The sequence below is a fragment of the Canis lupus genome, chromosome 5, assembly GCF_048164855.1.
Source record: "Canis lupus baileyi chromosome 5, mCanLup2.hap1, whole genome shotgun sequence".
NCBI lineage: Eukaryota > Metazoa > Chordata > Mammalia > Carnivora > Canidae > Canis > Canis lupus.
In genome coordinates, this window is record NC_132842.1 from 68,036,246 (window position 1) to 68,063,013 (window position 26,768).

Below are 26,768 nucleotides of genomic sequence, written 5' to 3' on the forward strand. Positions count from 1 at the left end.
GGAGCCAGCTCCATGCCCTATATAGGGAACCACAGTCATCAATAAAACAGGGTTTTCTCTGAATGTATTGAACAAATTGGCTGTGATATGTTAATGCTTCTAGTATAGGCAATGGCTTCCTCAAAGTAAAGGCCTTCATATTCTGGCATTTGGCAAAGGTAGTGAAGTCTAGTTTGCTTCCCATCAGATCCCTGCGAGACAAAGGTCCTAAACACATCTTCTTCACCTCTTGTTGAGGTGGTGGGGGGAAGAAACTACTTAATATACTAAAATAACCAGACCGTCTATCACATTAATATATAATTAGATAAACGAGGAATTACCAGGTCTGCGACAAAATAACCAACAGAATGAGAGACAAATACCATGTTAATGAAACACAAAAATTACCTCAGACGTTATACTTAGTGAAATAAACCAGACATAGAAAGGCACATATTGCATGATTCCACTCATATGAGGCACCAAGAATAGGTAAATTCATAGAGACAGAAACTAGAATAGAGATTACCAGGAGCTGGAGGGAGAGGAGACTCACTTAATGAGTACAGAGTTTTGTTGGGGATGATATAAAGTTTTGAGTACAGATAGCAGTGATGGTTACAAAACACTGTAAATGTATTTAATGCCACTAAACTATACACTTATGAATGGTAAAATGAGAAATATTAGGCACTTTAGTGAATTGGATAGGATTAATTATATCTCAATAAAATTTTAATTAAGGGGAAAAAAGACAATTCAAGGAACAGAAGAAATCTTAATTCTAATTTCTACTTATAGAAAGACTCATGAAGATAAACTATTTATTAAAAGAAAGGAAAAAAATAAATAAATAAAAGAAAGGAAGGTGGGAACACAATGGCCTAGACTCAGTTTTCCCTCCTCCTCTTAATCCAATTATTCACCGTGAAAATAATTCAATGGATAATGATGACTCTGGGAGCTGGACTGGCTACGTCAGGACTTGAGGCAATGTGGTCACATTCCTGAGATCTCACATATGCTGAGCTGAGCACCAGAGAGGGCTATGGCCTAAAATAACCAACAGGAATAAACTAAAAAATAAGCACAAAACAATTAAAGTCTATTTTCTCTGGCTAAAGGACTAGGAAACAGGAAGCACAACAGAGACTGAGTTGGGGGAATCTAACCCTAGCTCTTCAGCTGAGCTCCCAACCAATTAGTTGCCCAATGTGCCTTTAGCAGAAGCTTCAAAGCTATAATGGGTCCACCCAACCTCTGCTTCACACAAGGTACTGGAGGGCCGATAGGGCTGTGGCATCAGCTAAGAAGCCCCAGTGAGCTGTCCTGATATCTGCTTTGTAAACTGGGCTTCAGTGGGCAGTCCAATTCACCTGTAATAGCAGCAGCAAAGCTATGAAGGCCATCTCAACCCCACTCCACAACCAGTGCACCAGCCATCTGATCTACCTACTGCAGCAGCTTCACAGCATGACAAGCTTACCCTGATCCTCACTTGCGATACCAGTTGAGTGGAGTGATCCACCCACAACAGCCGAGCTCGGTGTCTCCTAGCCTTCCACTCAGAGGAGATGCAGGCCAGACAGAAATGGTGTATTACCTATAAAACACAAATTTGAACTGACGAAGGATTTATCACCTAACACTAGGAAGCCAGAGAAAGTAGTACAATAATTCTCAGTGCTATAAGAAAACTACTGTCAATCAAAAAATTCTGTGACTAACAAAAGTATCCTTTAAGAATGAAGGGGAAATAATGACATTATCAGACAAAGGAAGACAACGAATTATGTTGCTAGCAGACCTACTCAAAAGTAATGTCTATAAAAAGCTATTAAGCAGAAAGAAAACAACAGAAGAAGGCTGGGATGTTCAGAAAGGAAAGAACAAGGGAATGGTAAAAGTTGAGATAAGCACAATAGACTTTTACCTCATGAATTTCTTCAATCAAATTTCACAATTAAATCAGAACTTTTCACACAGTCTGATATGCTGCTCAATAAATGCAGAGGAAATACTTTAAAAATATGTTTAAAAGGTAAAAAAGGAAAAAAACACTAAATGGAAGTAAGGTTTCTATACTTGTATACTTCTGTTCAAGGAAAACACTGATACCAGCAGGATTTTTGATAACTATGTATATGGTAATTTCTGGAGGAACCTCTAAGAAAATTTACAAAATCAATATACTAAAAAATATGACAAGTAAATCAAAATGGAATTCTAAAAAAGGTCAAATAACCCACAAGATGGCCTTCAACAGGTGAACGGTTAGACAGTGGTATGGTCATACTGTGAACAAGTACTCAGCAAAACACAGGAATAAACCTGATACATGCAGTAACTTGGATCTCTCTCTTCGGAATTAGGCTGAGTGAAGAAAGCCAATCTAGAAGGTTATACGCCATATAGTTCCATTTATATAACATTTGTGAAGTGACAAAACTATAAAATGGAAAACAAATTAGTGGTTGCCTGGGGTTAAGGAGAGCAGTGAGGGAGTAAGGAAGTTTTAGGATGATACAGTGATGGTACATTTCAGTATCTTGACTATAGAGGCAGTTACACAAAGCTACACATGTAATAAAAACAGAGCCACACACACAAACACAAATGAGTGTATGTGTAACTGATAAAATGTGAATAAGCTCTGTGAATTATATCATCAATTTTCTGTTTTTCATATTGCACTACAGTTACATAAGATGTTAATGTTGTGGAATGCTAGTGAAGGGTTCACAGGCCCTCTCTGGATATTTCTTTGCAATTTCTTATGTACCTATACTTATTTCAAAATTAAAAGGTAAACATTTTTATTAAATTGACACCTCAAAAATTTTGGTTGTCTAAATTAATAATTACTTTAAATAAAAAGCCAAGAAGCTATGAAAGGTATAATCAAGCTTTGCGCAGTGGCAGTATCGTAGCCAATGAGGTTTATCCGAGGCGCGATTATTGCTAATTGAAAGGTATAATCAGAGAACAAAGATAAGCTACTAGAAATTTAAAATATGGCTTTGAAAAACAATTCAACAGAAGAGCTGTAACAAAAAGTTGAGGAAGGGTGTCTAAATATAGGGGGGAAAACTCAAAAACTAAACCCCAGAACTTTTGTTTTGGGTTTTTTAACCCAAAGAAACAGAAACCATTTGAGGAAAAAAAAAAAAAAGGAAGAGATTCAGGGGATCATTCCTGGAGGACTAAGATCTAATAAAAGAGCCCTACTAGAAAGAATAGAAAAGCAATAATTAATGAGAATCTCTCACAGCTGAAGAAAGTCACAAATTGAAAAGGCTCAAGTACTAAGCAGAACAAATGAAAACAAGACCCACAGAAAAACAGGTTCCCATGAAATTTTAGGATACCAAAGATAAAAACAAGTTCCTAAAAGGATATGACCTCAAAAATGTAGTTTTACTACAATGTGTAGAGTAACAAAGGTGATAAATAAAATAATTAAAAATAACTACTAAATATCAGGAGATTAAGATAGAAGGGAGGCTGAGGTATACAAATGACCTTTTCAAACAAACAACAGAAATTGCAAAGGTAAGAAATGAAGCAAAAAGACTTTACATTATTCAGGAATTTGGAGACAGGTGAAAATAGGTATTGTTTTTTAAAAAAAGACTTTCTAGAGATAGGGAAATGGCATACCCAATATTCCCAGTGTAATATAATGTAATTGCACTGTAATCTCAACTATATTATTTCACTTTTTACAATAGGCATTTATACAATTTTTATACCCTATTCAAAAAAAGATGGGCAGTCCCAGTGGCCCAGCGGTTTAGCGTTGCCTTCAGCCCAGGGTGTGATCCTGGAGACCCAAGATCGAGTCCCACATCGGACTCCCTGCATGGAGCCTGCTTCTCCCTCTGCCTGTCTCTGCCCCTCTCTCTCTCTCTTTCTCTCTCTCTCTCTCTCTCTGTGTCTGCCATGAATAAATAAATACAATCTTTTTTTTAAAAAAAAAAAAAAAAGAGGCACTATTTGGGACATGTATTTTAAGTATTCTGCCTGCAAAGAGGCCTGGGTTTTGGGGTGAAGATTGATGTGGAAGCCTAGGAGTGTGGGTGAGGGCAGGGTGCTATATTAGATCAGCAATCCTGCTCAAACTGTAGTACAGGAGGATTGGAAGAAATCTGGAGAAACTGCAAGATACAGGTGAAAAATAAGAAACTGAGGTGCTGTGTAGGACCTCAAATGTTAGGATATGGAGTTTACAATCTATCCTGGGTTGAGTAGGGAATCATGGAAGGTTTTTTTTTTTTTAAGATATATTTATTTATTTTAGAGAGAGACACACACATACAGAAAGTGCACAAGTGGGAGAGGTAGGGAGGAGGAGAGTGAATCTTAAGCAGACTCCACACAGAATGCAGAGCCCAACACGGGGCTTGATCTCACAACCCTGAGCCAAAACCAAGAGTCAGATGTTTAACTGACTGTGTCACCCCAGTGCCCCATCATGGAAGGTTTTAAGCAAGAAATTCCATTAATGGACCCAGGCTTTATAAGATCATGTGTTCTCAAGCACAAGGAATAAACAGAGAGACTAGAGACAGAGAGATATTATTAAAACCATGCCACTGAGTAGTAATGAAGTCTAAGTGGTACATGGCAATGGGGATGAGTATGAAGAGACAAATATCAATGCTACTGTGAAGGCAGAGCCAATATGAGAACCATCTGGACAGAAGAACTACTGGCAAAAGAAGGGACTACTGAAGGCAATGTCCTTATCCAAGACAAGCACAATGGAAGGAAGGGCAGATCTGAAGAGAGAAGCTAACACATTTCGTATTAGAAATGTATTTTTGCTCATCATCACTTATCATCAGGGACATGCAAATCAAAACTACAATGAGATATCACCACATACCTGTCAGAATGGATAAAATCAAAAACACAATAACAAATGTTAGCAAAGATGTGGAGAAAAGGGAACACTCATGCACTGTTGGTGGGAATGCAAACTGGTGTAGTCACTCTGGAAAACAGTGTGGAGTGTCCTCAAAAGGTTAAAAATAGAACTGCCTTATAGCCCAGCAATTGCACAGTATTTACCCAAAGAACACAAAAACACTAATTCAAAGGGATACACATAACCCTATGTATATAGCAGCATTATTTACAGGAGCCAAATTATGGAAGCAGCCCAAGTGTCCAAGTGATTGATGAATGGAAAAAGAAGATGTGGTGTATACATATATATACACAAACACACACACACGAATATTATCAGCCATAAAAAAAGAATGAAATCTTGCCATTTGCAATGACATGGATGAAGCTAGAGAATATAATGCTAAGTAAAAGAAGTCAGAGGAAGACAAATACTATATATGGAACTTAAGAAACAAAACACACAAGCAAAGAAAAAAAAATGAGAAAGAAAAAAAAGAGATAGTCAAAGCAAGAAACAGACTTAATTATAGAGAACAATCTGACAGCTACTAGAGGGAAGGTGGGGGGATGGGCTAAATTGGTGATGGAAATTAAGGAGTGCACTTACTGTGATGAGCACAGGGTGATGTATAGAACTGTTGAGTTGCCATATTGTACACCTGAAGCTAATATAATACTGTATATCAACTAGAATTAAAAAACAAATTAAAGAAAATTTTAATTCATAAAAAGTTTAATATATTGAACAATGTTATTGAGATATGATTGACATGAAAAAGCTGTGCATATTTAATGTCTACAACTGAATAAGTTGGAGATAAGTATACATCCAGAAATGATGGATCTTAGATACTAGATCTGTGGAGAGATGATCACCAAGTAGTTGGAAATTCAAGTTTAAATATTAGGAAAGAGGATTAGAGGTACAAATTTAGAGACATTTGCCTGAGAAGTCCACTATACCTTCCTCCCACACATACCTTCAAGTATACTCAAACATTCAAGTTAAACATGATGATTCTATCACAGGTATTGAAGCTACGAAAATAAATGAAACATTTTCTCTGATCTCTGGGAACTTACATTCTAAGATCTCCAAAAGGTGGGTTTCTGGAGGGGTTTTTTTGGAGGGAGTCAAAATCTCACAATACTACAAAGTATATCTGCTGTTGTTCACAATACCTTTCTTTTTACTCCTCTAAATTTACCTACAAAAGGGGATTTGTTTTCTTCTCTATTCTTCAAAAGAAAACAGCAATTTCTGACTAGTGAGAGAGTAGTGAGGAAGGTCATCGAGATGATAGCATACTTTTCCAACAGCCGTCTTAAACCCAGGTATAAAAGGACTTCCTTTCACATGAAATTAATTCGCTATGGGTATTATTAAGGAAATCAATAGCTCTCAATTTAATCCTCAATGTTTTAGGTCTATAATTCATCAATAGCCCTATACATAGTTGAAGGAGTGGACAATGCCACAGTTCTGGCACACTTTCTCCTTTCTGGATTCTGGAAACTTCCTTCTGCCATAACCTTTTTGTGAAGGAAAGAATTAATTCAGCAGGCCTGGGCTGTTCAAACTCTGAACATTTCCAGGAAAGGCATATTTGCAGGATGGGTCCTTGGCTGGCTTCTTGGAATGTTCTGTCAGATAAGAGCATTTTTGCATGCTTAATTAAGGCCTTTGGCCATACCGTACCAGTTTGTCCAGATGGTTTACGCTAACAATGTGATTTATGGTGAACATCTGTTTTCCCCCCCTCTCTGGGGAGCTAGAGCTTGAATAACCAAGGTCAATCATGCAGGTGCTATGTGCTTACATGAATGACCCTTGATAAAAACCCTGGACACTCAAGCTTGAGCAAATATTGGTTGGCAACACTTTGTATGTGTTTTCACACATCATTGCTGCGTAACTGTGTCTCACATGACTCCACTGGGAATGGACACTGGGAAGCTTGTGCCCGGTCTCCTCAAGACTTGCCCCGAGTGCCTCTGCTTATTTTATCCTGCATGCTTTCACTGTAATAAATCATAAGTGTAAGCAACACAGTTTCTAAATCCCGCGAGTTCATCTAGTGAATCACTAAGGCAAAGGATAAATGGGGACCTCTGATATAGCTTCCTTCAAAGTCAGGGACTTCTTTCATTTCCAGAAATTGCTTGAACTTTACTACTCCTTCTTTACTCTTCCCATCATTTAGTAGGGTTTAAAGCACCTGGACAATCCCTGGATATCAGTTAATTGCAAAGTCCAACCTGGTCAATAATGATTAAGAGGTCTGTGACATCAACATTTCAAACAGAGGGCTATGTCTGATCTCTATTTCATTAGTCCATGCCACCCAGTCCCAGCAATATGACCTTGGTCATGCTACTGCCAAGAAAGTGGCAAATGGCATCTCGTCATTTTATATATCATTACAACCAAGTTGCCAACAGGGTGAGGCATAATGGCTCCCGGGAATTTTCTGCTGCCAATCCTTCCATCATATCCTTCTCAGAAACTGTATGCAAGTCTGTATAGATATAATCCCTATGAAGCTGCAGGAGAGAAGTCTTTGTCCTTACCCTACAGCAAGACTTTTATGTAGGATGTGGCTTCACTTGGAAGGCACAGCACAAATAATTTAGTAGCAATTTAAAAAAATGATTTCAATATAAAAAACACACCTAGAGTGAGTTCTCTATAAAATTCTCACTTGTACTCTAATTGGCTTTTCTTGAATGGGAGAGAAAGAGTAGGAAGTATACTGCATGTCAAAAATTACACATAATCCACAGCCTTCCTTATATGTATCAAGCATGAAGTAACTGTTTGAATTGTTGATTTTGTTAGTTATGTGCTTTGGTGCTCTCTGGCTCCTATTCCCACAACTCAAATCTGTGACCTATTTATTTTCTAATAAAAGGCTTTGAGATTTCATTACTCTACAAAAGTGTGTAACACATGTGAAATGCTATGTAAATGATACATACTGGTCTTAAAATGGCTCAGAGTCACAGCAATGGGTAATATGAAGTTAAATGTATTCCCTATTTTACCATTTCATCAAGTGAAATTGCATATCTCAAATTTGTACAGAATATATACTTGTACTGCACTGATACAAGTGGTAACTAAGATAAAGCCCAAATCCTCACCTTACACAGGAGTCAATAGTCCAGTGAAAAATTTCTAACACATATTAACATAGGGATTTCACACTCTTGAGAAAAATCTTAACATTTATTTACAAGTCTCCGAAATAGCTTCTCATATATAAACCACTGTGAGTAATTACATGTTTTGTTGAAGACCAGCAAAAGAATCAGAGAAATAGTGTGACACAATCTAATGGACCTGGTTGGATCTCCCTTTCTCTCACTAAAACAAGTATTTATTTGTGTGTGTGAATGTATATGTGTGTATTATATGTATATGCATTTTTTTTTAATAAAAGGAGTTTTTTTGCGTGTTTTTTTAAATTAGGCTCCATGCCCAGGGTGGAGCCTAACATGGGGCTCAAACTCATGACTGTGAGATCAAGACCTTAGTTGAGATCAAGAGTTGAAAACTTAAACAACTGAGCCACTTAGGCACCTCAAAAAGGGCATTTTGATTTTATAAGCGTATCTCCTGGAAGTACTGTTACCCTTATTAAATAAATGTTAACTGCTTGGAATCCCAGGCACACACTCAGGTTCATTCCCTTTCTCCTCAGGCAGTTTCCATAATCCACAACATTTTCATTTTAACAGTCCTCATTACTGGTATCATTTAATACTTGAGGGTTTGCTCAAATCAACATCAATCTTGCTGATCCTGCAAACACTTATTTTGTTGACACAACACAGTCTGAATCCATAGCTAGTAAATGTAAAAAATTTTAAATTATTCCTGCACCCAACATGTCACTAAGTACGAAGAACACTCTGTCAATCACTCAGTTCTGTCACCGAGACACAGAAATAGAGAGAAATTAAGCACAGGGCCTTTCAATGAGACTCCATTTCTACCTCATATATTCCCTTGCCCACACATACATACTGTTTCCTCCTGAAGGCATTTAACACCTTAAATTCAAGCACTGTGAAGATGAAAACATTTGTCTGGAAGACATCCTGTTGGATACATCTGACTCATATTTCTTCATTAATAAATAATCTTTTACCACAAGTAAATCTTAACTAACCAGAAAAGAGAAAAGCCTTGCCCTCAGAAAAATCAATAAAAACCTATTCAGAATAAATTTTTTTAAATTAACATTTAAATGTCTTTAGACAAGTCTAAATTAAGAAAAAAAAAATCTCTTTACTTGATTGGAAAACCTCATGCTCACGTTACGCTGATTCTGTAGTGGGACATAGCGCTGGACAGGATCAATGTCTTTAGGACTGATTAATTCATCAGCTGAAAAAAAAAAGAGAAGGGAAAGGACATTATTAAAAATGCATCTGTACAACACTATAAGCCAACTAGACCTAACAGAACATTTTCCATATACTAGGCCATAAAACAATCCTCAATAAATTTAAAGAATTAAAAGTATACAATGTATTATTCTGACAATAGAATAAAATTAGAAATCAATCAACAGGAAGAAATTTTAGAAATTCACAAATACATGGAAATTAACACACTCCTAAATAACCAATGGGTTAAGTGGGAAATTAGAAAATAGTTTCTAATACATATTCTGATAAGATGATTGAAAATGAAAAGACAACATACCAAAACTTATGGATGAGGCTAAATCAATGAACCCTGAAAGCAGGCTAATTCATTGGGGGAAAGAATAGGTTTATTCACAAATAGTGTGGGGACAACTTGAGTATATTTAAATGCAAATGAATAAAGTTGGACCTCTTCCTCAAATCATCTACAAAAATTAACTCAAAATAGATCAAAAGTTAAACATAAGACCTAAAACTTTAAAACTGTTCAAAGAAAATAAGAGTAAATTTTTGTGACTTTGGCTTAGATAAAACTATACAATCAAAACATTAAGTGATAAAGAAGAGATGAGATAAATTAAACTTTGTCAAATTATAACCTTTTGGACCTTAAGGGTAATGATTAAAAAGTGAAATCAAAACCCACAGAATGAGAGAAAACATCTGCAAATCATGTATCTTGTAAGTGACTTCTGTTTTGAATACATTAAAAAAAATCTTATGACTCAATAAAAAAAAGACAACACAATTAAAAAATGGTCATGGTACCCGAATAGACACTTCTCCAAAGAACATACACAAATTACTAATAAGCCCACAAAAAGATGCTCAACAACATTAAGTAGTTTGGGAAATGATTATCAAAATCATAATGAGACACCACTTCATATCCATTAGGATGGCTAGTATCAAAAAAACAGATAAGAACAATGGTTGGAGAGAATGCATTATGGTACAGTTACTTTGGAAAACAGTTTGAATTGCTCAAAATGTTAAACACACAGTTTACCATAGACTCAGCAATTCTAATCCTACGTATATACCCAAGAGAAATGAAAATATATGTCAAACAATAACTTGTACATAAAAGTTTACAGCAGCATTATTCATAAAAGCAAAATAGTGGGAACAACCCAAATGTCCATCACTAGATGAATGGATAAATCAAATGCAGTATATATACAAGGGAATGTTATTTGACCATAAAAGGAATTAAGTGCTGATACATCAGTGAACCCTGAAAGTGTGAAGTGAAAAAAGTCAGTCACAAAGGCCATGCATTATATGATTCAAGGTATATGAAATGTCCAGTATGGACAAATCTATGGAATAGAAAGATTAATGAGTGTCCAGTGTTGGGGGAAAGGATGAAGTGATAAGGGGTGAGTTGGGGGGACACCTGGGTGGCTCAGTGGATGAGTGTCTATCTTTGGTTTGGGTCATGATCCCAGGGTCCTGGGATTGAGTCCCTCATCAGGCTCCCCACGGAAAGCCTGCTTCTCCCTCTCTCTAGGTCTCTCATGAATAAATAAAATCTTAAAAAAAAAAAAAAAAAGAGGATGAGTGGGGAGTGACTGGATATGAGTTTTTTTGAAGGGTGATGAAAATATTCTAAAATTGATTGTGGTGATGGTTGTACAAATCTCTGTAAATAAATAAACTAAAAACCAATGAATTTAAACTTTGAATAGGCTAAGATATGGTATATAAATTATACCTCAATAAAGCTGTTCTAAGAATAATGTATTTGCATTCTCTCAAGAAAGGAAACCAGTTCATGAAGAGCAAAGTATTTCCTAATACTAAATTCCAAAAGAGATTTCTGAGACAGGGTATTTTTTATGGGGCACTAGCCAGCATGAAAGCAATGGCTTCGGGGATCCCTGGGTGGCTTAGCGGTTTAGCGCCTGCCTTGGCCCAGGGTGTGATCCTGGGGTCCTGGGATCGAGTCCCACATTGGGCTCCCTGCATGGAGCCTGCTTCTCCCTCTGCTTGTGTCTCTGCCTCTCTCTCTGTGTCTCTCATGAATAAATGAAGAAAATCTTAAAAAAAAAATAATGCAATAGCTTGGACTGGTGTTGTACTGTTGCACTGGAAGCCCTTTTCATGTGGTAGTTCCTTGTGGCAACTTTGGATAAAATCCAAGGACATAACAAGGAACGTAATTTAGAGTGTCTGAAAGAAGAGAGTAAGGAGAAGGTATTTAGTCAGGAGTTCTCTGTGTTTACTGCTGTAACACACCTCAGAGAGATTCAGTACCTAAGGCTCAACGTAGCAGGGATTCTCCATGGACATGGAGAGGACTATGCTGGGAAGAAAACTTTCAAGTGTAATTCTGCATAACCTTTGCTGGAGTGCAAGTGGTGGTATTTATGCAAATTACAGCAGGTACTCTGTCCCAGCAACTGCACATCTATAAGGTTATCTTAGTTACGCCCAGATATGTAAAGCTAATTGGATAACATAAAAAAAAAAAAAAAAGAATTTAACTTCTCCCAAAGTGAATCAGTACAATTTCTGCTGTACTTAAGCCATGAAAATGTCTTCTTTTCATATTTGATCTTCAATTCTTTACTGATTACATTAAAAACAACACCATGTAGAGTTTTGTATAAATTCACCTGCATATAATATTTAGTAGTAAAAAAAAAAAAAAAAAAAAAAACCCCAAACCTTCATTTTCCATAGCTTCTTTTAGTCAATGAATAATTCTGAAAAACAGAGCAGAGTCAACCATAGACATGCTTGTAAACTTCTATGCAGCTGGGGTACTGTTTCTCATTATACAGGTATTTCTATTCTACGGCAATTTCAGGGTATGTATACAATGCTATCTGATAGTGTTTTCAGTAACTCTTGGAAGATGTTTTTAATAATAATAAAAGTGATATTAATGATAGTATGACAAGAAAAAGGAGGAACAGCGACTGTAGCAGCCATAGAAGCTGCCGCACCAAAGATACCACAGCTACTGCTGTCTCTGCCACAGGAACCAGGGCAACATTTCACAGTGCTTACTACATTCCTGGCCTCATTTGAGCATTTTATATATGCTAAATCATTAATCCTCATTACAACCTTCATTTTACAGATGACAAAATGGAGAAGTGGAGGGGTTAAGCAATGTGCACACAGCAGGTAAATGACAGAGCTTGGGTTCAAACAGGCAGTCTCTCTCTCGATTTTGGGTTCCAGACTAATCCTATCCTTTAAGAATACTGATACTGTACAAACACAGATGGAAAAAATACCAAGAGGAGAAAACATTAACCAAATAATTTGGTCCTTGATATGCTATATTTTTCCTATTCAAATCACAAAGCATTCTTTTATTTCTGAAAAAAAAATAAACTTTTACAAAATTTAAATGAAAACAATATAGGCTTAATTAATGGCAAATATCGCCATATAATTTCTATTTATTAATATCAGTTGAACTCATGATGCAGGGTTGATTAGTACAGTGATATTCTAAATAACACCAAATTATTTCCCTATCTCATTTGTCTGATCACTGAGATGTGAAAAAATTTCCACTACCAACAAGCATTTTACATAATTAATGTTTCACTGTCTTTCTACAGAAATGAAATTCTATCTTTATTATTTTGTTATTTATAAATGATACAGAAAAATTAAGAAATCCTATATCCTTGGAAACCATAAATGCTAATCTATTAAAATTGATATGGATCAAACAGTTAACCAAGTCTCTTGAAAAAGCTTCTTTCTTTGCATTTCCTTCTCATTTCTCAATTTGTACTGCATCTATATATCTAGCTTGATATTCCAATCTACACCATGTGCTCATCTATAATCCCATGGGCTATATGCTTCTATTCCCTGCTTTCTAGCACAGCATCTGCCATATAGTAGGTGCTCAAGAGACTTATTAAACAAAATAATAAACTGGTGGATTAACAAATTAGGAAACATCAATTGCTGTAATCATTGCTTTCATTTCCATAATGGTAAAAGTGACTAATGCCTCAAAAGGTTAGGTTAATAGACATAGTCTTCTCACTGAATTGATTTTTAACATTCAGGAGGCAAAACAGAGTTCCTCAATGCGCTGATTCCACGGCAATGGCTTTCTCCTGAAGAGTGGCAAGCCTGAAAGAACTTGTGCCTGACCAACTGCAGAATATTTAAAATGAAAATAAGAGAAAAAGGATAAAAGAGTAATGGCTTTCTACATCTCATAATATGGTACCAAACCTCACAGATAATCAAGCATTTCTATATTTAGGGACAGCTGTCTTTAAATCTTTACATGACAGATTATGTCCATTAATATTTGTATTTTTTTATTCATAAAAATTTTATGAAAAATATACCAGGATTACTTCAAACAATCATTATTAAGGGTAAAAAGAAAATACCAAGAATTTTTGTTTCTTTAATAAAATGACAATCCAAAGGAAATTTAACAGAGCAAGTACTTTTATCATGACACCAAAATTACATAGGACATACTAAAATAGGCTCAGCAGATAATTTATGGGGTAAAAATTATGTGCTTCAAAGCCTAACTGATTCTCAGTTGCAATGACATATATTACTAACACATGTATTAAGAAATAAGCTACAGAGAAAAAGAAAATATAGATCCTCAACCTCATATACTATACCAAAAAAATTCAAAATTATAATTATTTTTAACTCAATTGACTAACAGGAATGGACTTCTCAAAATTAAAAGTTCCATGACCAGAATTAAATTAAAAAATGATATATCTAATTATGTAAAGATTTTAAATTTCGTTCATCAAAAAAGAATGCAAAAAAATTCAGAGGCAAACAAATGAGGAAAATACCAAGGAGGTTTAGTATATCTAATATATAAAACATTCATGCATACTGATAAGGAAACCCATAAAAATCAAGGGTAAATGGGCAAAGCAAACTAGACAATTTGTAGAGGGCAAAAAATGACAAATATGTTTTTAACAATAAGCATATAAATGAAAACTGGATACAAATTAATATTTTACTAAGTTAGCAAACTTTTTATTTTTAATGAGCATATTTAATGCCACAAAGGTTACAAGTGACACAGTCACCCTGCAGACTCCTGAATAAATCAGTAAGTGTTAGTCATGGGCTATATGACCTTGTGTGAGTTGCTAAACTCTTCTGAGCCTCAGTTATGACATACAGTATCCATCTCATAAATAAGCTAGGAAGATTACTTAAGATAATACTTAAAAAGGACAGAGCACAGAATCAGATACATTTTAAGGCAGGTATTATTAGTATTTCTGGGAAACAGTCTGATAGTATGTTTGCAGTCTTCTCAGACCCTAGGTATCACTGCTTTTATATTCAATTTTATTAATATATTTAAGGGTAGGATCATAAATTTTTATGCAAGTTTTCTAGCCCTAGTAGCAATTCAACTAAACATTTTAGATTTAAGAAAGCCAGAAATTTATCTAATAAGCTAAGGGAAGAAAATCTTCTTAGATGAAGCTTTTAAAATTATACTGTATTACATGTGCTCTCAAGTTGTTTATAATGCCTACTGCACAGAAATCCCACTTTAGGGCACTAGCAATCACAAAGATACCATGAAAAAGATAACAACAGTGCTTAGAAATCAATGTCTTTCTGCTTGAAGTTTCCTGAAGTGTAACAGCTGGGAAATCTCTTAGCAACCACAATGTAGAAATATATCCATGTACTCTTATCTGTTCGTTTTATCTTTAACTGATCAGTAACAAAACCATGTGCTATACTGAATAAGGCGTCAACTGCATTTGAAGTCAAGAGACCAATGAAAATCAAGACTTCAGTTTCTTCATGCACACTAGGGGGCACTTGATCACTAACTTTAACTTTAAAAAACATTAGATTTCCAGGCTTAGTAAGTTGCTTTTATATCTGACGTCAATTGGGCAAAAAACACCGTGAATGAAATCAAATACAAATGGATTTACCTTAGTTACAAACATTGTAATTAGAAACTAAGCTGCCCTCAGAGAGACAAATATTTCCTAGGTTGTCACATTCAATTCTGCTGTAGAGCTACTGGATGTCAGTAACTAGCATACAGTAGGCCTCTACAAATTGCTAAATCATGGAGAAGATGAATGGTTAAGTAGCAACTAGGGAAGCATTTTCTTCTTGTGATGTTTTGTGGCTATGGGGGTGCCTACAAGGAGGGCCTGTGAGCATCCTGAGTTGCCTGGTTAATAAGAACTATGAAATACATTTTAACAAATACTATCTCCTAAATGGTGGCTGAGAGAGGGAGGGAGGGTAGAAGGAAGTACAGGAAGTAGAACCATGTAACTATGTATCTGTCTCACAGTAAATGCTTTATGTCTATTTCTTCATCAATGAATCCTTTAAAAAATAAAGAAACTGACAATCAAAGAAGTTAAGAAAATTCTTCAAGTCATATAAGTGGTAAGTAGTAGAAATTGTATTGAAATCCTGAACTGTCTAGTTCCTTAAGTTTATGATCCCAAAACTCTTCATCTTCCTGCCACAGTTGAAGAAAAACATGAAGAAAAAAAAGAAGAAACTAACAGAGAAGAAAGTGAAGGATAAAGATGATTATATCAGAGAAATAATCTATATCACATGGTTAGTTCCAAGTGTGCTGGCTGTTAATAATCATTTAAAATATAGTTTCTACTGGAAAATAGATTCTAAATAATGACTTACCAAAGAACATTAGACACCTAAGAAATTAATTTGGGAACTTTATATGTACATAGCATTTTGGATATTTTAAATTACTTCTATATCTATTTTATCACTTTAAAAACTTCCTAACCCTCCTAGAAAATTCAGTAACACTCATCTTGACAAGAAAAAAAAATCCTTGTGAAATTCAAGAAAATTTTCATTCATCTGACTGTTTTGGGAGTGTGTGTGTGTTGGAGGGAAAGTTGTAGTTAACTAAAATTGGTCAAAATGTTCAGGGCACCTGGGTTGCCCAGTTGGTTGAATGTCCAACTCTTGGTTTCAGCTCAGGTCATGATCTGATCTGATGGGTCATGAGATCAAGCCCGATATCAGGCTCTGTGCTCAGTGAGGGGTCTGCTTGCAGATTCTCTCTCTGCCACTCCTCCAACTTGTGCCCCCTTCTCTCTCTAAAATAAATAAATAAATCAACTGTTCAATATTTTCAAGTTTAATTAGAGAACATGCCTTGTTTTAAGTATTGATACTTATTATTAATGTTTTCAAAGTATCCATCCTAAAAAAATTCTTCTATCCACTTATCTTAAGTTCTATAATGCTCTAATCTTTAATGATTTGGGAATCTTATAGTGGTGCCTAAGTGAAGGTCATAATCTTGAATATATTAATTTTTTAAAGAAAAAAATACTGTAATAATTAACTATTTTCTAAGAATACACTGGGCAGTTCAGGCCTCAAGCCAGGAAATAGCATATTGAGTCTTTTTGCTCTAACAATGTAATAAAAGTCACATGGTTTTGTTGCATAATTATTCATTATTGTGTGTGTGTATATATATATGTATATATAAGAATATTTTGCTTATATATATGTATATAACTGACATATATATGTATATATAAATATACATATATATGTACATATAAAAGCTAAATATTCTCATTAGATTTCACTGGATAAAAAATTGACAGAATTAGTGAAAGTCATATATTATAGAATAATTTCAAAGATTTACTGTTCTATGATTTTCAGATAACTCCAATTAACTGCCCACAAAATGCTGTCAAGAAGATATCCAACCAAGCCTCCTTTAATGAATAAATAAGACTTTGTTAGTAAATGTGGTATCTGGAATCTAAATAACATCCACAGAAGTCTGATGTTCTTGGGATGAGTATACAATAGTTTAAGAGCAACTAAATGATTTAGTCTTCTGAGATTTTATTCATCTTAATCAGTGAGTCTGTTAACCAGATGACACACAGCTAGGTCAGAGAGCTAATGAATATGCAGCATCTCTTTTTTCAGTGGGAAAGAAAGCATGTGGTTTCATAGTTTGCAACACACCTTCTGTATGTTCTCTACTGCCTTTTTAGGAGCTCAGCAGGAAAAGAGAAATTGACTCTTTATAAAGTTTTTCTTCTTTTTGGTCATGAAACAGATAGGATGGCATCGTCTGGACTATTTTTTGTTCACACTCATCTTAACATACAGAAATGCTATCTACACTCAAAATCTGCCTATATTCAATACATTTATTTTAGAGTAAGGAAGGGCCAATGCTTTTTTACCGATTGATAACATTTTCAAACTTCTCCTTTTTAAAAGCCCAATTTGCTTATGTATAGTAAATTCTGCATTCCCAATTCATTAGCCTTCCCAATTTTATCCAGAGGCTTTGCTCAAATAGCACTCTTTCCAGCACTCAACCCTAGACTGGATATAGAGCAAAAAGCAGGATGATAAAGATTTAGATCTCAAATCCAATATCCATCCCAAGTTCTAGTTTTCAACATCAGAAAAATTTCATCATGTTCAATTGTAACAAATTTATATAGGAATTTATGATTCTGATGTTAAAATTCTTGTCCTTAGATCAGTTAACTACTCCTCTGCTACATGTTTTGTTTAGTTGTATCACCAGAAGGCTTCTTTGTATTCATGCTATTAAGATGGAAATAACATTCTAATCAGAGATAACCTTGCCCAACCTGGCTTGATTTTAAGAAAACTACTTCATGTATATATATTTTTTCTTTCGGAAAATCTAAAAGCAAAACCTGTACAAATAATATCAACTCCTTATCAAGAAGCTGTCCCTTTAAAAGATGAAAATTTTTCTACTGGTTCTTAAATTAGCATTAAGTATATATGGACTCAAAAAAGCAGTTAGAGGGGATCCCTGGGTGGCGCAGCGGTTTGGCGCCTGCCTTTGGCCCAGGGCGCGATCCTGGAGACCCGGGATCGAATCCCACATCGGGCTCCCGGTGCATGGAGCCTGCTTCTCCCTCTGCCTGTGTCTCTGCGCCTCTCTCTCTCTCTGTGACTATCATAAATAAATAAAAAATTAAAAAAAAAAAAAAAGCAGTTAGGAAACAAGCAAATTGAAAACTGCATTAAACTTAATTTTCTCTTCTTTGGTTAGCTTCTGTGTGCTCTTATATGTCATTTGTAAAAAGCTTGAATTGGAAATCTGAAATATTCTTCCCTAATGGAATGTAAAAAAAAGAAACTAAAGATGATTACTCTTACAACACAAACAATTTTAGCATTTATGCAATAATACTGGGAAAAACAAAGACAGTAACAATTCTTCACACAGTAAGCAGTTCTTCTAGTGCAGGTACACACAGTATTTATAATCAACCTGTTTCATAATTTGTTTGCCATTAAGGAATTGACTCTAATATGATAGTCTTTTTGATGTAAAAGCTAATAATATTTGAAATTTTAGTAAGCAATGATGCAGAAAATGCATAATAATGCTTTTGTGTGTGTGTTCATTAAATTAGCCTTTATCTCAATGTATCCAAAGAGTACTCATATTCAGCAGAAGTTTTAGGATACCCTGAAAATTCTTCAAAACAAAACAAAACAAAACAAAACAAAACAAAACAAAACACGAATAATGGTCCCATTAGGCCTCTAAGCTAACTGAGTAAATTGCCAATGTATATTTTTGGGAAAGAGGAAAACTTTGAGATAACCAATTCCTTTTGGCAACTGGTTTATTAAAGCTATGACCAAGCATAAAATCAGAATTTTTTTCACATTATATAAATGTAACTCAAAGTTCCCACAACCTCCTGTTAGAAACCTATCCACTAGGCTGAATGCAGCCCCTAAACGACCATAAAGGTACCCACACCTACTTGACATTCTTCCCAGAAACTGTCCATCGTCATTCAGAGAAAAAGACACATTATACTTTTACATACTAACAAACTCCCCCAAGACCTCTTAAACAGTATGAAACACCACCCAAATCCAAGAAAGATGTCAGCAAAAATATACTTATTTCTAACAGCTTGATACCAAGGGAAAAAATGTACCCAACCTTCTCCACTTACCCAGGAGTTTTGCAATGATATAAAGAGCTTGTCCCCAAAGAAAGAGTTTTCCATCACGGCCACAGTTGCTAGGAAATCGCTTTTGACTACCAGGGTTTCTTTTCTCATTTTCTACAAAATCAGCTGGCACATAATAGTACTTTGGTATGACAGGATAACCTACGGAGTTTAAAAATAAATATCTGAAATATAAAAAACAGTGTCCTCCCCAAGTTTTCCCTTCAAGATATTGCAATGTTAGAAAGCAGAGAGAGAGAGAGAGAAATAGAGAGAGAGAGAGAGAGAGAGGTTGTAAAGGAAGTAATAGATTTGATAGGCTACAGAAAATTGGATATATTGGCTTTCAGAAATTGCCAGTGAAAAACATGGAAAAAGCTCTTTGACTTTAAAACACTAATTTGACAGCATATGATATGCTTTAGCCAATAATGTGTACATAATCTCCTTTAACAACATTTAATTTTAACACCTTTAAATGAATCAATAAAAATACAGTATGCAAACATTTAGAGCCATAGAAGTTATCTCTAATAGGATTAGTCTGTAGAAGCATTACAAATGAGATACTGTGTAATCTCAAATGAAGAATTATAACCCTGAGCCATTGCTTAAAGCAAAGAAATCCCCATTTTAAACATTTAGCCCATTATCTACTATTCAATATCACTGAAGAGAAAAAAAAATCCATTGTCCCCTGTGACTAACTCATTTAAAACATTTCTTAAAGGGCATGTGTTGTGATGGGCCTGCCATATGTAAGTGATGAATCACTAAATTCTACTCCTGAAACCAATACTATACCTAATATATTAACTAACTTGAATTTAAGTAAAATCTTGGAAGAAAATAAATAAATATATACATTCCCTGATGGAAACTAAAATTTATTATTCAAAGACTAAAATCTGGGATCCCTGGGTGGCTCAGCGGTTGGGCGTCGGCCTTCAGCTCAGGGCATGATCTTGGAGGCCCAGGATCGAGTCCTGCATTGGGTTCCCTGCATGGAGCCTGCTTCTCTCTCTGCCTGTGTCTCTGCCTCTTTCTCTCTCTGTGTCTCTCATGAATAAATAAATAAAATATATTAAAAAAAAGACTAAAATCTTGGTGGATAACACAAAAGGAAAAAAGCCAATATTCTTGTAGAATGCTACAGAAGACTTTTTGCACTGTCAGCCCATAGTAAACTTATTTTTCCTAATAAATTCCACAGATATTCCTAAAATTTGCCTCCTTCATACATCAATCAACAGTTATATTTGTGTCTAAAACCAGTAATAAGGTCTATGGCACACAAAGAATACTCTGAACATCATTCTCTGAACATGATAAAGGTTAAACTGTGGTACACTAAACTACCCCCTCAATGCATCAAAGATCTACCACTGAATGCTAACAGATCTGATTCAAGGAATTTCAAATATTATATTCATTACAGCATACATTACATCATTTCTCATATTGGAAAACTGTTATTTGGAGCTGAAAATATAAATAACTGCTTTTAATAATTAATATTTATTTGGAATTCAATGTTTATCCACAAATGTTTCACTACTTTAATATTACAAGGATTTTAAAGGGTGGACACACATTATGAAGTTTTTACTTGAAAAGACTTGTGGAAAACCATAAAGAATATTACAAACATCACATGAGGAACAGGGCCCAGTGCCATAACTGCAAATTTGCATACCATGTCCATAAGACCATCCATTTTTTTACCCACCCACATCATGATTTTTCACTTTCAGATAAATATGTTTATAAAACTATTTACTCAAGAGAATATGTTCTTATTTATTAATACTTCCAATCCCCAAAGTATCTGGAGCTTCTTCTTTGTAATTTTTTGAGAATTAGTTTCTAGTCATACTGAAAAATTAGTTATCTTCTTTTATGGGCCCTGCTGGTGTTTAACTAAAACCAATATACTATACTCATAAGAGTCCTTTAGCTATTTCTATTATTAAACCCATCCTCAAAGGATGAGACGTTAGCAGAAGGCAGACATTCAAAATGATATACTAAAGGCCCAAGAAGCAACTCTAAAGAGGAGGCCAAAATGATCTTGGCAATGGTAGTACCTTTAGGCTAGGATAGAGTCTTTTAACGTAACCCTCTGTAGGGGGGCAGCATTCACCTGAACGTGGCATTTCTGATGATCTGGAGAAAAAGTGGTCACTCTACACAGAGTGGAGGAGTTTCATAGTAGATAGCAGGAAAAGAACCTGTGCCCACCTGGTAAACTATTTTGTAATTACTATAGCCATAACCCCCTAAAGTTTATTCTCCATCCTTGCATTGCTCAATGAACTCCTTTTATAAACACACATTTATAATAACAAATTAATACATTATTCTTTATAATTCATTGAAGGCTCAATTCACTTTTTACAATGTAATATAAATTGCTATATTTAAAAAGGAATCATTTATACATTTCAAAGCAACATTAAGAAAATATGAGGAAGAATTTCTTGAAAAACAATCCAACTATACCTTCTGTGGTATGATGAAGTACTGGAGTCAGAAGATCCTGATACTCCTTTACTTGTTGGGGATTGCCTCTAAAAACTCCTGAAATTTAAAATATAAAATCCAACAGCATTTGAGCTCAGTAAGTACCACAGAAAACTTAGAAAACTCTACTGGGGGCACCTGGGTGCTTCAGTCAGTTAAGCATTCAACTCTAGATTTCAGCTCAGGTCATGATCTCAGTGTTGTGAGATGGAGCCTGGTGGTTGGGCTCCATGCTGGGCGAGAAACCTGCTTAAGATTCTTTCCCTTCCTTTCTCTTTGTCCCTCCCTCTCCATTCTCTCCCTCTAAAAACAAAAAACAAAAAACTACTAGCCCAGTTATGTTTATTTTGGTAATTCTGTACATAAATACTATAAATAAAATTGAAAAAAGGTCATGCAAATATGTATGATATTATTCCAGGAAACTGATTTTATTTTATTTTATTTTTTTATTTTTTTATTTTTATTTTTTTTGGAAACTGATTTTAGAAGGACATGTTAGCATTTAGAACTGAAAATTGAATTTCAATAGAAATTTCTCAATTCTGAACTGTAAATGTTATATTCACAATGTCACAGATTATAATACCCATTATTACTATTCATAAAAAATTTTTCTTTGCAAATATGAAAATATATTTGTATCATTTCTTAAATTCTTCAAAGTGTTTTTTTAATTCTTTAAATGACTTAACATTCACTCCGAAAGCAGAAGAGCAGCATATAAAAATGCAGAGCAGTTAACATCACTGAAATGTAGTCTTTTGCTAGCTAGAAGGATCATATTTCATCCGCTTTTCTTTAAACCATTTATATTATATAGCTTAAATTTTAGGAGAAAAACTCACTTACCATCAATCATCATGTAAAGGAAAAATATGGGAAATTCACACTCAATGCCATCAAACAGCTAAAACAGAAAATAAAATATTAAAGATTTCAATGAAGTTAACTAGAACAATTATATTAGAACAATTATATTAATTAGAACAAATATGTTAATTACATTTATAGAATGATTGTTAGAACATTATAGTTAGGATATACATAGAAGATTTATATAGTAGTAACAAAACTGGACTAATGTAAGTAGTTTTGTTGTTCTTTTAAAAAATTCTTAGAACTCTTATTCAAAATCTCATTCATTTAATCCATCACACAGTGATCATTCATTCAATAAGTGTTTACTAAGTACTTAGTAATGCCTGGCATCAACTAGACAGAGGGCTATGGCGACAAAGAAAGAAAGAACCTGCCCTCAAGGGCTCCTAGCCTAATGGTGAGTCAGGCATGTAAATAAACAACTATAGTATTATATGAGATGTCTATACATAATACATCAGGAACATAAGAAGTGAAATACCTGAGTCTGCCCAGGGATTGGGAAGGGATAATAGGAAAGGAAATGCTTCAATTAAGGCTTGATGGATTTCTCTGGGGAGATGAGCTAAGGGAACTCCATGCAGAGAAAAGAATAGTACAAACTACTGATGCACAGGAGAACAAAGTTTGTTAAAGAAACTACCAGCAATTCAGTATTTTTGGAACAAGCAAGCAAGAAATCATGAAAGTTAATACCCAAGAGGTGGGCTGGGGCCAGGCTAGGCCAGGCCAGCCACATCAAGAAGGAGGTGGGAAATTATGTTAAAAGACTGAGACTTTGATCTAGAAGTGACAGGGAACAACTGGTGAATACTGAGTGGAAACAGATTTACTCATTAGATTTACTTACTAGTTGGTCAGCTGGCAGTATTGAACAGTTTTAGGGGCAAGAAATAAGGAGATCAGCTGGAAGGCTACTTGGAAGCAATCCAAAGAGAAAATATGATAGCCTAAACTGAGGTTTCTCCACTTCAGCACTATTGACATTTTGGGCAAATAATTCTTTGCTGTAGAGGCTGTTCTATGCAAAATAGAATTTTCAGTACCCTCTCTGGCCTCTACCTTCCAAATGTCAGTAGCACCCACTAAGTTGTGACAATGAAAAATGTCTGCTTGTCTCCTGGGTCATAAAATCATTTGCTTATGAATCATTAACCTAAACCAAGGAGTTAACAGAGAGGAAGGGACAGATGTTAAGATTTAAAGGAGATTAAATCTACTAGGCCTGGGGAATGACAAAGAAAGCTGAATGAGATGGAAAAGCCTAAAATGACCTTCAGGTTTGGGGCTTGAGCATAAGCAGACTGAAGGACATCCAAGTAAGGATGTTCAAAAGGCAGCTGGATACATGGCAACATACTCAGGGGATAAAGGAGATCTGAAGCTAAGAGTGATAGCTGAAGTTATGACTGCATGGATAGCATGAAAAGAGAATAGGACTAAGGATGAAACTCAGGAAAAGGGCAATTTTTTTTTTTTTTAAGATTTTATTTATTTATTCATGAAAGACACAGAGAGAGACAGGCAGAGGGAGAAGCAGGCTCCAGGCAGGGAGCCTGAGGTGGGACTCCATCCTGAGACCACAGATCACGCCCTGAGCCAGAGGCAGGTGCTCAACCGCTGAGCCACCCAGGTATCCCATAAAGGGCAAAGTTTAAGAAGTGGCAGAAGAAGAGCCTGAAAAGGAGACTAAGAAAGACAAAGAAGAGCATTAGGAAGAGAATGGGCCCAGAGAAAGTGGAGAATGTTCCAAGAAAGAAGACTCAGTTAAAACATTCAAATGCCAAGGAGAGAGGTTCGGTGAAACAAGATCAGAAAATCATCCACTACCCAGTTACCTAAACCCAGACACCAACACGGCTACTGGGAAGTGTTGAAGCAGAGCTGGAATATAATATGAAAGAGTGAGTAGGAGGCAAACAAGGAGACACACCAAGAACAGACTATATACTTTTCAGAAGTGTGGCTACAAAGACAGAGATGATTGGAGGTAGAGAGGAGTAAAGGTTTTTGTTTTTGTTTTAAATGATGAACATCACTATGTTTATGCTGAGGAAAAGAAGCTGATTGGAGTTGGGGGAGTACAAGACAGAAGGAAGGGAGAAGTGAGGAAGAGGAAGAGGAAAAAAAGAAAGAAGCAGAGGCAGACATGCTTCTATCAGAGAAGAAAACAAATAATAGTAATAACCCCAAGGAAGTAAAAGAGACCAGAAGGGGGTGTACATACGGGAGGATAGCCCTGGGATGAAGGGCAGACATCACCTTCTGTGAAACAAAGAGAGATGGAGGTAGGGATGGATGCAGGAGAGCTACAGTAGCAAAGTCAAATAGAAATGAAACCTATGAAGTAAGAAGTCACGTCTGGGAACTTGAATACAAATAGGAAAAAAGCTGGAAAAGCTTGTAAGGGGAGTTCCTGCAGAGTCACACAGCAGTAGGGACAACAGTGAGGACTGAACCAACACAGGTGTTCTGAAGCTGGGATGGCATCTGTCAGTACTGCTATGGCTGTCCATACTGGTGCTCAGCAGCAGGTACAGAGACAAAGAACCTCTACTTGACCGATCCAAAGCTGAAAATTTGCAAGGTGGTACGATTCAAATGTAAGTGCTATAAATCAGCTCAGGAAATGTATTAAATAGAGGAGAAATATCTGAAGGTGTTTAAGAGATAAATGGATCCTTTGACCATTTATAGACTGCTATAAATTACAGTTTCAAATATGTACACAATAATATGGCTCCTAATGCTTTCAGATGATAGTCAGTTATGAAATTAAAAAAAAAAGATAAATAGCTTGTCTAGTTGTCCAGCAAATCTAAGTGTGTATTAAATATTAAGAGTGGTATTTAACTGCCTAACAAGTTATAAGGTACAATGTTGCCTAAACATTTTCTATATACAGATTCATGGTCCCTTACCTATCTTCAAAGTTATGACCATGCTTACAAAAATATTTTTCAATCTACACCACTAAAGAAAAGTCTTCACCAATGTAGATGGATGCTTACCCTTTTTTGGGTGTTATAGTTTTCTGGACAGATTAAAAATAGCTAGAATAAACCTAGATAAAGTGGTATGTATGTGCATTTGAAATAAATGATTTAAAACTAAATATTTAGAGGACTATATTTCAAAGGGAAATGTCTAAGTAAAACAGAAAAAAGAGCATTTGCTTAAAAGATTGAAAGTTGAATCACAAATAAATATTTTCGGGCAGCCGTGGTGGCTCAGCGGTTTAGCGCTGCCTTCAGCCTAGGGCATGATCCTGGAGACCCAGGATCGAGTCCCACATCGGGCTCCCTGCATGGAGTCTGCTTCTCCCTCTGCCTGTGTCTCTGCCTCTCTCTCTCTCTGTCTCTCTCTCTCTGTCTCTCATGAATAAATAAATAAAATCTTAAAAAAAAACAATTAAGTATTTTCTATTATGTAAGGCAAATGATATGGAGCAAGTAGACAAAGTACTGAAAGTTCAGTTGAAAAATTATTCATCCAGTGAATCACCATGGCCCAATATGAGCAAATGGGCCTCACTAGCTAGTAAGGCTAACATTTACCAATAGCTTACTCCTGTGTCCAGAACCATTTGAATCACCTTTAAAGATATGTTAACTCATTTAATCCTCATACAAATTTCAATAACAGGACAAATAATAGTAGATACTATTACTATTTTAACAATGAAAAGTATTAAACATACTGAAGTTTATTAATTTGCCCAAGGCCAGAGAGTAAGTGGCAGTGCCAGAGTTCAAACCCAAGAAGTCTGTTTCCTGAATCAGTGCTTTTGACTCCTCTGTTATGATATGAAATATTTTTTGATACCTTAATTTCAGCTGGTTTGTAGTAGCGTCTGTTGGGATCTTCCAATGATGTTCTGTATCCATCTCTCAAGAAACGCTTAAATCCATATTTTCCTTTTAATTTTCTAACCACTTTATCAAGTGTTTGGCTAAACAAAGCTTCATCATCTAGGGCAAATGCTGGATAAGTGATGCAGGGTAGGAGGGCAGCATCTGTGTTCTGGGG

At 35.5% G+C, this 26,768-nt stretch overlaps 1 protein-coding gene and 1 pseudogene across 6 annotated transcripts in view; one reads left to right on the forward strand and one right to left on the reverse strand.

The window, feature by feature from the left end:
• The window catches only part of PHKB (phosphorylase kinase regulatory subunit beta), a 214,910-nt gene that overhangs the window by 72,185 nt on the left and 115,957 nt on the right, over window positions 1-26,768 (reverse strand). For all 6 annotated transcript variants that reach the window (XM_072827267.1, XM_072827266.1, XM_072827263.1 and 3 more), the window contains 5 exons: window positions 26,565-26,762; window positions 22,710-22,767; window positions 21,837-21,914; window positions 19,338-19,496; window positions 9,195-9,289 (listed from right to left, as the gene is read on the reverse strand). In XM_072827267.1, the coding sequence (XP_072683368.1) occupies window positions 9,195-9,289; window positions 19,338-19,496; window positions 21,837-21,914; window positions 22,710-22,767; window positions 26,565-26,762 (588 nt within the window). The remainder of the gene's footprint in view (window positions 1-9,194; window positions 9,290-19,337; window positions 19,497-21,836; window positions 21,915-22,709; window positions 22,768-26,564; window positions 26,763-26,768) is intronic.
• LOC140634562 (U4 spliceosomal RNA) lies at window positions 2,887-3,017 on the forward strand (annotated as a pseudogene).